Source organism: Suillus bovinus (genome assembly GCF_016758785.1).
Source record: "Suillus bovinus strain UH-Sbo-P2 chromosome Unknown EDB93scaffold_13, whole genome shotgun sequence".
Taxonomy (NCBI): Eukaryota; Fungi; Basidiomycota; class Agaricomycetes; order Boletales; family Suillaceae; genus Suillus; species Suillus bovinus.
In genome coordinates, this window is record NW_024542069.1 from 495,640 (window position 1) to 509,234 (window position 13,595).

General features: G+C 46.3%; 3 protein-coding genes across 3 annotated transcripts; 1 reads left to right on the forward strand and 2 right to left on the reverse strand.

Annotated features, from left to right (window-relative positions):
* Positions 1 to 800: 800 nt before the first annotated feature.
* On the reverse strand, positions 801 to 959 carry EDB93DRAFT_1067554 (uncharacterized protein; the record flags this gene model as incomplete). The annotated part of the gene is made up of 1 exon (XM_041444929.1): positions 801 to 959. A coding segment is annotated over one exon (159 nt), but the record flags the coding sequence as incomplete, so codon positions are not given.
* A 9,694-nt stretch (positions 960 to 10,653) lies between these two features.
* Positions 10,654 to 12,078, reverse strand: EDB93DRAFT_1248287 (uncharacterized protein; the record flags this gene model as incomplete). The annotated part of the gene is made up of 9 exons (XM_041452694.1): positions 10,654 to 10,771; positions 10,819 to 10,964; positions 11,015 to 11,143; positions 11,197 to 11,329; positions 11,384 to 11,577; positions 11,624 to 11,732; positions 11,791 to 11,846; positions 11,887 to 11,935; positions 11,987 to 12,078. The coding sequence occupies 9 exons, from the start codon at positions 12,076 to 12,078 to the stop codon at positions 10,654 to 10,656; spliced, it is 1,026 nt and encodes a 341-aa protein (XP_041310026.1).
* A 265-nt stretch (positions 12,079 to 12,343) lies between these two features.
* Positions 12,344 to 13,007, forward strand: EDB93DRAFT_1102258 (uncharacterized protein; the record flags this gene model as incomplete). Its single annotated transcript, XM_041447185.1, has 4 exons — positions 12,344 to 12,441; positions 12,520 to 12,567; positions 12,619 to 12,674; positions 12,730 to 13,007. 4 exons carry the CDS (start codon positions 12,344 to 12,346, stop codon positions 13,005 to 13,007), a joined length of 480 nt encoding a protein of 159 aa, XP_041310027.1.
* Positions 13,008 to 13,595: the final 588 nt, after the last annotated feature.

A 13,595-nucleotide genomic window follows, 5' to 3' on the forward strand; every position in this document is an offset into this window, starting at 1 on the left:
AAACTTCAGAGCTGTCAGTTAAAGAGTAGTACCAGTCCAGTGTTTTCTTTCCAAGTGAGAGTGCAGCGCGCACAGAACTGTTGAGTGATTTATCCGACTCATGAGATGTCAAGATCTCGTCAATATGGTCAATGGCGGGGATGACGGTGGCCAGATTGGGTGTTGCACGCGAGAAGAATGTGGTGGCATCCTTAAACACCTGTGGAGCATATATGTTATGTCAGCAAACACGACAAATGACATCAGTGTGACTTTACCTTCAATATCTCACACAGTTCAGATGCGCTTTCCCACTCTGCCTCAGTGAGCTCCAACTTCCTCAGGTTATGCTCCCGTTTTGCTGTCATTTCCTCCAGGGCTGGCCGATGCTCAATTGCAAACCGAAGCATATTAAACGTGGAGTTCCAACGTGTCACTACGTCACGTGGCATAATTCTAACGGTGCGTTTTTGCTCTTGCAGTAACAATTTCCAAGCTGGCAGCAAAATCATTGAGGAGTGAATGATTTTGAAGGCGATTTTGCGGAGCTTGGGTCAGGGTGGTTTTCAGTGAGTGGCCTGATTTACTATATGTGTAGCGCTTACCTTGACTAGCATCACCTTGACTGGATGCAGACTTTGCATCAGATCTGCACGCTCGTCAGTGTCCATTGTTTCCATCTCATCAACCCACCCTTCAATGTCATCGTCAACATCTTCTTCGTCTCCATCATACCGACCTGCGCTTGTGAGCCCATCTACACTATCATCACTGTCCCTGTCCTCTACTGGTAAGTCATCATTAATGTTGGCGTTTGTTGAATCAAACTGTTTGAGGATAGATTTTGCCACGAGGTTGATAATGTGTAGAAAGCATCGAGTGCGCATTGGCACCCCGCTAAATGATGGAACAAGTGTTTCGAGGTGCGTGGTCATTGTATTGTTGGCGGCTGCATTGTCTGCAGTGAGACTTAACATCTGTGATGGAGGTACGTTTTCTGCGACACTACAAATATAACACTACCACTGACCTTTTCTGATATCCCATAGTCCTCAAGAATATTTGCAAATGCCGCTGCGAGGATGGCACCAGAGTGGGACTGTGTACCTTGAGTACATTTATCTATGTAAGTGTTCGAAATTTTACCTCTGGAACTTCCACAATGTCTAACACCATTGCAATAGCTACTCCTTCATGTTCGAGATGTACCGAGATGGCCATGAAGGCCTTATGTGTTACGACTTGGATAGTATCTGTTGGCGACGCTCAAACAGAGCTTGTGTCGTCAACGGTCTGTGGACGTCCTTGGGCTAGCCCAAGGTTAGGGGTCGTACTTGGCGTGTCTTCGGCAAGTACGATTTAACGCCTATGTCCAAATCGGGTAGCTTATGTCACGCGGGTGCGAGACGATAAGCTATATCGGCCTAGGCTTACGACACCCGAAGGTTAATCGTGAGGATCGTCGTTAATTAGAAGGACAGAAGTCCGACTAGTTAACAGGGGCTTTGTTCGTCGACGGAGTCGATGAGCAAAGGTCGAGACTATAGGCTTATCCGCGATGAGCAGATAAGAAGATAGAATATAGACTGCTGGCGAGGCAGAAGGATCACTCTGGTGAGAGTAGGAGGTCAAGAACCAAGTAGATTCAAGTTAGGGAATATAGTACATGGTAGCGAGTTTATATAGAGGACAGGGGACGTATTAGTGGATGATAACTCGTACTACCGGGAGAGGCAATCGGTAAAGGGTAAGACCATAATAGGAAGGCACGTTCGATCTAGGTAGAACGTGCTGGATAAGAAAGTGAGTCAAAGATCAGAATGAGAAGTGAAACACGCAGGGGCACGATCGTGCAACTGCGGATCTAAGTATAAGTCGCATGTGCGACTGCGCACCGAGTCAGAGATCAAGAAAGGAAAATAGGGCAAAGGGGATGCGTCATGCATCATGTCATAGGTTACCGTCCAGACGGTAAGGGCAAGGGGACTGTCCGCAGGATCAGTCAGGTGGTGAAACGGAGCATGGGTATGCTTCGTCAGCGAAAGGATCCGGCCAAATGTACTGGCTTTGCTGAAGCGACAGGTAGAGGGCGAAAGGGAATGCGAGGATGACGAGGATGACAAGGATAAGGTCGGGGTAAGGGTATGATGCGAGGGCTGAGACGAGGAGGATTAGGAGAAAAATAGTAGGGGCCCAAGCGTCTAGATGTTCTTGTAACATTATGGTTAGGTGAAGTCCAAGCATCGGTCGCAAAATTCAAGTGTCTGTTGTATTCCTGGTGAGTCCTTGTTATTGTTTTCTGACTTAATGATACTAATACCATTCTTACCTGCAGCATCTTCGCAATATGCTGGCACATTTGTGCAAAGACCAACTTGATGTCACGTGAGACGGTTGATGGCGATGGTATATAGTATTCAGGCTGACCGGTCTTCATCAAGGATTGGAAGGCCCGGTCCTTAACAATATCGAATGGACGGGCACTCTCGCACACCCACCGAACAATTTCTGCCTTTGTTTCGGTCTTGGTATGCTGCTGATGGGAGTAGGTAATTTTCCCTTTGCCTTTGCGCTCGAACGAAGCCGTTATTGACCCATTTGTCAGGATTCCATTAATGATCGACTTGCGAGCAACGTCACAACTCTTGGCATCATCTGCGGCTTTGACTACTTCCTCTCCCCAGCAGGTACGTGTATGTTTGCGCATGTTGCTAGTTGACTTGGCATCCTTTTTGTCTAGGAAGCGCCGGATTTGTTTTCCGCATCCTTTTGCAACACATCAGAACTCATAGTATCTCCTTCCGTTCTCATGTCCTATGGCAGGAAAGGGCTCAAAAAAGGCATAAATAGGTGAGACCCACTTTTTGCTCAAGCACTCTATGAAAATAATATTACTTAAGCCTTAATCTCATATGCAGGGTACTTACTCATTTCAGCCTCGGCATCCTCAGCAGGAGACTCAATGCCACTGTCTGCATTACTGGACTTGGTGCTAGTGGCTCGTCTCACCAGTTGGGACTTCGGTATGGGAATTTCAATTATGTCGGCATCACTATTGAGTGCTTCTTCTTTGTCTTCGCTCCGAACAATGGTTCGTTTGTTTGTGATCTTGTTAGGGGCAGATTTTGATATGGGCTGGACCAGACTATCTTCACTGTCACTCAGAGCAGCAACAGAACTTCGTCTGGCTTTTCTGGAGGTAAGCTCGTCACTGCGTTTACGTTTGAGAGTCTTCTTGATGGCCTGTAGGTATTCCCTGGCCTTCTCCGTGGGCTTCAGTTGACGCTTGCCAAACATTGGGAGTGATTTGACTAAAAAGGTGTCGAGGGTATTGATGATAGTTTAGGCAATGTAGAATAAGGTTTATGTCATGTTTAAGGTTCGAGTACAGTTTAATGTTACATAATTTGAACTTGTACCACAATCTCCTGGTCTGGGGGTTGCTATACCTGTCAACCCACCAGGTGGGTCATGGGTTGATGGTGGGTCACTCGAAGCATACCCATACCCGACCCACAAACTACTCATACCCATGCTATAGCCTAGCTGATACCGCTGCGACCATCAATGACGCAGCATATCAGTCTACAACCGGGCATATGTCTCTCCCCTTGCCCATCCTTCCCAGTCCTATCAGGTCATCTCACCAACACGTCTCAAGGCCGAGTCCCAGCATGTTCCACTCTCAATCAGCAGTTACCACATTTGTACGAACCTCCGGTTGTTGAGAATATTGCACCCCCGAATTCGTCCACCATAGTAGAGAGGTCCCCTCTCGTTACCCAGTACGTCAGCATGTTCCAGTCTCACTCAGCAGCTACCACATTCCTACGAGCGCTTACACGCTGCCTGACGGTGCTGTCATGTGTCAGCAAAATGTTTTCACTTTGCAGCAACTGCAATCTTTCAAGATGGCGCTTGCGCAGAATGCAGAGGGATGCCCAGCTAGTGCAGGTTCCATATACAGGGCACCTGAATGGCGTGCACTTCAATGCGCAGCTGGCAGATGGTGCCAATCTCAACATCTGATTTCCCCAAGGACTGCAGTAGCCAGGTGTAGCGTCACCTCATCAACAGCTCGCGTAGTTCACAAAGGAACATCAAACCCTCATATCACGCTGGGCAATCTACCTACGGATTCTCAGTGAGCCAATCAGCATTTATATAAGGTTCGCAAGTTTGTCCTTAAACAGAGCGCTAGGAACTCGCGAGCTGGATAGCGATGTTGCAGCTGTGCACTGTGAAAATTGGATGCCAGTTGAGAAGCCTGGGTGACAAGCAGAAGTGTGTTAATCCATTTGACGGACAATTTAATGTGTTTCAATATGGATTTACTACAACTGTTTGATGCTTACATTATCCAGCGGTGTATTGTTCAGAATGCATCTACGTGCTTCTCCTTTGGTCAAGACGCAATCAATGGCTTGATCATGGACAAGTCTGGCATTTGCTTTGATTCCTCAGATGGTCGTCCTATGTCTTTTCATCTTTGTACTGATTGCCGATCTTCCTTGACCAAGAACAAAGTTCTGAGACTTGCGCTAGCCAATCATTTGTTTCGCAAAATGTTGCCTATGCAATTTGCTGACTTGACATGGGTAGAAGAAAAGGTCTGCACATTGCATTGCATCACAGTCGTCTGTTCCAGTCATCAGATCCAACTCAGCCTAGTTGAACCATAGACCAAAACATAGCTCCCAAGCGGGCGGAAAATGATCTGGGACCCCAATCCCCTGTTTCAAAGACCACGGTAGCAACATGTGAGATTTGATATAAGTTCGATCACCTCGTGTCATTTGCGATGTGCTATGTATGGGAAACCAATTGAGCAATACTTAGGCCTACATTATCTAAATGCATGAGCCAGCGTATCTGTTATACACATTAGAGGAAATGCGATGGAGGCTTGTTCGTGAGGGCTATTCGTCATTGAATGCATCTGCCGGTGCATACCCTTCCGCAGCATCATCCAGAAAAAACATAAAGATGCCCTCTCGAACGAGGAAGGCAACAAAGTCTATGTAAGTAAGAGTACCCTCAGCTTCGTTTAGTGCAATGCATGTGGACGTGTACCTTTGAACCTCTGACGATTGGGCATATCGCGCAGAATATCAGACAAGTCTACAATGGGGTATTCTGTAGTGCTTGTCCAAACACAGGCGCAGTTGTGGTAGGTGGAAAAGTGGAGAGATGCTGTCTCGCTTCGTTCTGTATTCTCTGTCATCAGTGAGAAGAGAGGTTAATCATAGGCAAACTCACGTAGAATCAGATAGAGCCCTGGAAGATCACAGTTAATGTGTGACATATGGGTTACAGTGTCGGTTCAGAGGCGGTAATGATGAATGAGAAAGAGTGCTGAGGTTTTTTGTTCTTAGTAGGACGAGCAGAGCCGAACGGATGAGCTAGAGACAAAAGAGTGTATACTAGTAGAGTCAGTAAAATGAATGAACTATAGTAGTGAATGTCTCACCTCAGTCGTACACTCGTGGTGTAGTAGACTGAGGTATTAGTAACTCTGTCTGTATGTACGTGCGTGATTATGTAAGCTGTACTCGCCGTATGATAATCCATAAACAAACAACAAGGTTGGGGTGCCAACAATCAGCCAGGATACTGTGAGTCAAGAGTGAGACGCAAACAAGTGGATATCAATATATTGGGGCAGTTTAGGCGATCTCATCAGATAGATCTTGCGTGATTGCGAATATTCTGTGAACGATCGTGTTTGACGTTCTCAGCGGGCTTAATTAGGGGGATCTCACAGCACAATCACTGGGTGGAATGGGGCGGTGGTGCTGGAGTCAGCAGTAAATTGGTAGAATGAACCATACAACATTGACACCCTACAACTAGTTGGTGGAGGGGGATAAAATCACAGTGTCCAAATCCACACAGGGCGATCCTTGGAGAGTCCTCTTGTCCTCTCACACAACTTCTGACAATAAGCGATGATGACCGGAGGGCTCGTGGTGTTATATACTGATTGGACATTGATGCATGTGGGTGTGATGAGGATGATATAAGTGAGCCAGGGACTGGTGCAGGCGCCGCTATGATTTGAGCAGTCACAGTCCTCAACCGAACCAATGTGTTCCACTCATCAGTGGACTGAGTCTCCCTACATGCACATGCTAAGGAGCGGCAGAGGAACCCACAGTGGCTGGAGTGGTGACATACTGTTCCCTAGAGGGATGCAGGAGTGGAGAAAGAGAGGGGAGCAATGTGGAGAAGGGAGCATGAGAGCGTCTGGAGAAGGGTTAGATAGAAAATTGGGATTTGATGAAGATATCTTACCACTTATGTGATGTTCGTGAGAATGTCAGAATGAGGAGGGTCAAAGGACTCGAATCTCAAACAATCAAAGATGCACGGACTCCACCCGGCTGGCTCAAGTGGAAGGAGGCGGTTAATGCGGAACTACAGCGATGCCATTGAGTGCAGCGATCAGCCTGACTGAGTCGCCACCTGACATGGGAGTGCTAGCATCATTTCAATTGACTCCTTTTGTGGGGAGGACCTCTCTACTATGGTGGGTGAACTCGGGGATGCAATATTCCCAAAAATCAGATGTTCATAGGAATGTGGTAACTGCTGAGTGAGAGTGGAACACTGTAACAATGGTCGCGGCACTGGGCTCAGAACCAGGCAATCCAACACCTACATTCATACCATTCCCCGACCTCCCTTGACCTTCCAAAGGCCGCGCGCACTTGTCCGAACCTTCTGCAGGCAGTTCTCGTGTTCCAAGACCTGTCCGAACCTCGCGAGTTACCATACCATGTCCTATCCTCGTCCTTTTGACTTTGCTGGTGTGTTTTCCTTCATTCTAACTATATGTTGACTACGTCTTAGTGCTACACGGATAACAATTCCATCGGCATCCTGTTGGGAGCCTCGGAATACGTATAAGCAGTATGCATCATGGCTTATTACATGTATACTTGCATTCCTGCACGCCTCGCGGCTTATTACATAGGTTCAGACTTGCTTATCTCGCTACTAGTTTTGCCTATGGATTCCGGCCTCTCATGGAAGTAGGATATAATCTTGCTCACTGGCTACTGATAGGACACTTCACTTCCCGTACTTCGAATCATAATTAGTAGAGTCACTTCGGTATAATCGTAAACTGTGCAATTGATCCTTGTTCATTCGGAACAATTGTTTGGCTAGACCGCTGCCAATTTTGCACTTCGTTTATTCTTGAGTTCCGATAGATTAGCGTTGTTCTGGACTTCGGACGCTTCACAAAGTCTTATACTGTTATTCGACACACCGACATACTGACACATCGACACACCAACATATATTGACCTTCGGACAGCCTTCGCAAGCCTCAGAAGGCATCGCGCTACTTCGGACAACACTTTTGCAGCCTTGGACGACCTTTGGTCGCATCAGACAAGTTTTTCGGTACTTCGGTTAGTCTCAGAACTTTGGACAAACATTAAAGAGGTTTTCTTCCAATATCTTGTCTACTCTCTAACTGTATAAGACTTCCCTTGCATTATCAAGGTAGTTCTTAGGATGTCTCTCGGGATGAAGCATACTCGCATCTCTCAGGACTAGGGACTCACATTCAGTAGAGCCCAGCTCAGATCTACTCTTGACAATGTGTTGCCTCCATTGTGTTTTTCTGTGTTTCAGTGTTGGCCTCAATCAGGTTCTCCAGCCTCTTAGACTTTGCGCCACCATCTCCACTTCTAACCAGCACATGATAAACATAAAAGATACAGTAATAAATTAAAGTAGGACGCACCCATAGCTGACGACAATTTCATAGGTTACTGTGCATCGCAAACCTCATTGGTTCCGTCGATGGATGGCAGGTCAAACCTGTCAGTGTGGATGCTTGGTGACATAACATTGGTTGGCTCGGAGCGCTGCAAGTTAAAATATATATGAGATGGACCACCCTGCCATAATATTGCTGTCAATGCACCTTACGAGTGTGGAATTTGGCTAGTACTCCTGACTGGGAATAGTGTACGCCAATTGAGGCTGCTTTGAGCATATGTGGACTCGTGCTGTTAAGATTTTTCATTAATTCTGCTACCTGCCATGCTGGCAGAATGTGCTTCTGTCAAGTTCTGCAGGGCTGTATAGTAATGATAGGTGAAGCTGCTTCCAGTATGCTATTACTCTGACCGTGGGATGATTGGCATCGCGCTGACACTTTCTTCAGGCAACATCCTTGCAGGGCAGTACAATGGCTGTAGAAGACGCTGCTAGCTTTTTCTTATCTGCAAAATCAGGACCAAATATCGACATTTTTACGCACTTTTCAAGAGCTAGTCAATTTGTTGGCCTGTCAGATGTTTGCGGCAAGGACCGTTATCGATAAATCATCTCCTTTGCATTCTCGGCAGCGCAGGGATAGGAGATTGCTTCATGTAAGTCAAGATTAAATCATGACAAAAGGAGATGCCATCGAAGGATACTATACTTGGCAGTATTGGAACCTGTCAATCAAACTGCGCAGGTACCGCTGGGCCATCTGGGGTAAAAGGTTGACATGGGGCCATGGCGACTTATGCTAGCTGTCAAATGAGCGGTCAGTGTGAGAACTGAGGGATAGGAAATAGGAACATAGAGAATGAGCTTTGCGTAGGGCGGACACTGATCGTCCATTCGTATGGTATAGAGTTTCGCATCAGCTGTGAAGTCGCAGCATATCTACAAAATAAATGGCCTGAGGTACAGTTGTCAGATTTGGATTAACACTTCCATTGTTGCTGCCTGTTCCTCCAAGCGAATACCAGGGCAACAATACCTAAAGCGAGAATACGAGTGAAGAGCGTGGGGAGGGATTATAGTCAGACCCAAGACACATTAGTTCGCGTTATGAAGGGGGCCTTTGAACACCGGAACATGTGTCACCTATCTGCCCATGGAAGCAAGTGGGCATTGATCTAACTGGCCATAGGTGACTCAAAGTGACTGCCATAAAAGTCTTCATTTGCATACATCATGATACGTAGCAAGAGTGATGCTGCGCTCTAGGCCTGTTATAACTCCGAAAAAGATCGGCTCTATCTTTCATTGTAATGGTGCCTACGCACCGAGTCCCCGACTCCATTTTTGCACACCTCCATGCGCCTGAAATTCTAGTAGTTTACCCCAGCTGATGTTTGGTTTGCCTGCCTTCACACTGCCTGTCTTGAATGGGCTTCATCCAGAGTACACACATATATAAGACAGACTACACAAATATTCAACGAAACCACCAGTACTTCTAGCAAACCAGAAACCTCCCAGACAGTTGAATGCCTGAATGATGCGGCCTCTTTAAACACGCCTACATCTGACCTCATCCAATGATACCAGAATCTCCAACTATGCGGATGACATGCCTGTCTTAGCTGCCTTCCTTGTTGGACTTCCTTGAGCAGGAGGATCATCAGCCTTGTGTTTTGGCGAATTCACTGAATTGTACATCAGGACTGGGCAGACAAACTTACTAAAAATGATGGCTCCTTCGCCGTCATATGACTCAATTAGGTCTAGCACTGCAGATGACATGATGGCAAAGGAAGAAAAGCAGGGACCCTCACTGTGTCAGGAAAAAAAGCAATGATCGAGTACAAAGCCCGGCGAATGTCCTATTCTGCGCAGTTCATGTTCAGAGCACATCAACATCATCTGAGTCCAAGTACAACATCAAGAGTCTTTTGAGCATTTTGATGGCCCATATCTATTTCATAGGACTCTCACCAAAAGCACGCACTCAATGTGTAGTTGATGTGCAAAGTACATGGACATCATCAAAGTAAGACATCATACAAGAACATGTCTTGCAGGAGGGTTTGACGCTGGTCAACCCAAGCAAATCGGGTAGAGTCAGCAGAGGGTTTAAGACATGGGAAAACATTTGAGTTCGACAGGAGCGCTCCTTCACTAAAGTGGGAGTCGGGGATTCAGCAAAGTGGGAGTCAGGGATTCAGCAAAGGCTAGGACCACGGGAGTGTGTTTCTGCTTCACGTGCGCCAGTCTCAGCCCCTTCTCGACCTGTTTAGACCATGCGAGGTCCCACCCCCAATGCAGTGACTGCGAGTCAAGCACATTCAGTGACTCCAAGCAATACCAGCGCATTTGAACCCACCTCACGTCATCTAAGGAGTGTCACCTCTCAGACCATCGGCACCATTCAATCAGTTTCCCTGCTTGTCACCCAGGCTTCTCAACTGGCACCCAATTTTCACAGCATGCAGCTGCAACATCGCTATCCAGCTTGCGAGTTCTTAGCGCTCTGTTTAAGGACAAACTTGCGAACCTTATATAAATGCTGATTGGCTCACTGAGAATCCGTAGGTAGATTGCCCAGCGTGATATGAGGGTTTGACGTTCCTTCGTGAACTACGCGAGCTGTTGATGAGGTGACGCTACACCTGGCTACTGCAGTCCTTGGGGAAATCAGATGTTGAGATTGGCACCATCTGCCAGCTGCGCATTGAAGTGCGCGCCATTCAGGTGCCCTGTATATAGAACCTGCACTAGCTGGGCATCCCTCTGCATTCTGCACAAGCGCCATCTTGAAAGATTGCAGTTGCTGCAAAGTGAAAATATTTTGCTGACACATGACAGCACCGTCAGGCAGCGTGTAAGCGCTCATAGGAATGTGGTAGCTGCTGAGTGAGACTGGAACGTGCTGACGTGCTGGGTTGAACAAACTAATTAAGTAGTGCTAGAGGGGCCTAATTCTCGAAGAGCAGCGCGTTTGTCCCGAATTTTTGCCAGCGCGCTGTTTGTGCTGATACTTTGCTGCGAACAGGACGAATTAGGGAAAATACGACTGTGACAAATATTAAGCTGAGGTAGACAGTGAAATATGCTACGAACCGTGTCCACCATGTCATCAAGTCCACTACTTCCTGACTTTCGTCAGGATCTTCCAATAGATCAAGAATGCTGTGATAGAAGTTTTTGGAGTCCGTTACCGTGTCCGTATGCGAAAATATGGACGACAAGCTTAACGAAAACTGAACCTGAAAGACCAATCAGTGTGAGTGAAATACATAATTAAATTTCAATATACCTGCATGGCAATATAGGCCAGAGAGCCTTTCGTCATGGACTTCATGCCGTGGAGATGTGCATTGCCGGAGCGCGTAGCTTTTGGCTCCCTCTCCACAGAGCTGGGAGAGGTAAAGACATGTTTAAAACCCTGTGGGGGGGGGGGGATTGTAGTGACGCCGTTATCGCTGACAGTGAACTTACAAATATAAGGATCTCGCTCCTCAGTAAACCCTTCCACAGATCGTCAGAATCATAGACATACCCAGCATACAAGAACATGGGCCATTGGTCGCCACGGACTGCGGTTTCACTGCTTTTGAGACTCCGTTTGGTTCTAGATAGTTATTACGGTTAGGCTATTAGGTTATCAGGAGGTCGAAAGACTTACTCTGCATTCAACCAGTCAAGACCTGCAGGACAGAGCAATGCACCAGTGACCTCGTGATTGAATCCACGGTCAGACTTGATGTTTCTGGAGAGGGGCGGTATGACTACTTGTCCTCTCGGCACAAGCCACTCAAGAACCACAGATTTGAGGGTCTTCGTGTCATCGCCTCGTGCACCAGAGGCTCCTTTACCCATCTGGTAACACGGTGACTACGATAGTATTACAATATAATGAACTTACCAATTCCCCCACATGAATGACATCCTCCTCCTCGCCATTTGTTAGACGATCTAGAAGACCAGGGTACGAATCAATGAGATCCGTGAACACCCTGTGTTCCCATCGAACACTGACAATAAAAATGTTAGAAGGCATTGTGTGAATTTTAATGTCACAGCGGCACTCACTCTGCAGGATAATCCTCAATGAGAGTGTCCTGTAATTCTTCCAGGCGCAGTATGCCCTGAAGTCAGAAGAGCAGGATAGTTACACAGTGCAAAGACTGTGCGACCAAAATGTCGACCATGAAGAACCAGGGGATTTGATGAAGCCCTGTTCGACAAGTCAGACAGCAAAGGCTACACCATGTTGAAGATGACCTACACTTTTTTATGCAGGCCCGAATGGAGCGCTGAACTGCTATGCTTGTGCGAAGGATCACCGGAAAAAGGTGGATGATTTTCATTGTCACTCATACTATGTTGAGAGGAATTAGACGAATGAAATACCAGTAGCAAAGGAGACACTTTATATACCTAGTCCCATGACCTTGCCTCTCTAACCGCTATTGATGTCGTAAAGGCAACATGCGCTGCGTGTCTGCAAAAAAAAACCACTATCATGGCACCATCAATATTTGATAGAGTACCATTACCTCAGCTGACAGCGCGGTCACAATGGGCATCATTGGACGATAATACATGAGTACTTGGCGCTGTGGTAACAACTATCAGTTACATTATGCACAGCAAGGCAGGGACTGAACCTAGGATGCCTGGCCCACCCTCTCAGAAACATTTGCGACAATGCATTCATGTTGGAAGCAATGTCACGCTAAAGTAAGCATTGTTGAATATAAAGCATGCGGTCAATAAATAATATTTGTACCTGAGTTTCCAACTTTCCTCAGCGTGTAGGCTGGAGGACTCTGATGTAGAAAATTCAGAGATGGGTGCTGATTGCATGTGAGTAGTGTGTACAACTCTAGAGAAACTTAGACCTTACTTATGGTGCAGGCAATTCCATCAAAACATTCAATTACTTCATAGAGGAATGCAGACTACTGGTGAGAGTTAGTATTTATATACCAGAGACTGCACGATAAGTCTGAGGAAATATTTACCTAGTCAAGGACGGACAATTGATGATCGAAGTGGAATCTGAACTGCGCCAAGTCAAGGAGCAACTGAGAGATGCCGAAAATAATATTGCATACCTTTCGGATAGGGTGTTGACATACAGGTATAGATGGCTTGAGGAATACTACCGTGCCGAGAACCTGGATCACCATATGCCTCTTGACATCTGCGTGCCTGACCTTCCTCAGGTTACATATGGTGCTCCCTCTCCCAGCATCTCTTCAGATATTTTGAAGTGGGATGAAGCAGATGCAGGCTCAGAATAGGCAGAATGTAGTGAGGGAGAGCATCCCGCCATTCCTAAATCAATTCATGTTAATTCTGATGAGTAGTTAATTAGTCCAATAGACTGACACAAGCAATGAGTGACTTAGGAAATGCTCAAGTAAAGCAATGTATAGAAATACATAAGTAAAGTAGTATTAAAGTAAGTAAGGAGATCTACAACTAAAGCGACGTAGGTAAGCTTTGGCTTAGATATAATAATCAAAGTATAGAAGAAAGAGAAGCATAACACGTGAATTTGCAAGTTGATATACGGCTTTACATTTTCATTCAAACTCAGCCGGAATTCAGCGAGCCGGTCTCGCTGAATTCCGGCTGAGTTTGAATGAAAATGTAAAGCCGTATATCAACTTGCAAATTCACGTGTTATGCTTCTCTTTCCAAATTTGTATGTAGTTTACTATTATACCCAAGTGTGCATAGTGGTGCGGTGCGGCGGCGCTCATGTCAGTGTAGTTGAAGTCTATTACAACACATCATTCTGTAGTGGGCGGGGCAGGAGCTGCAACAATAATATTACCGGAGCGGGTTGGCCAACAATGGGTATGAACAATAGTGTTAATCAGAAG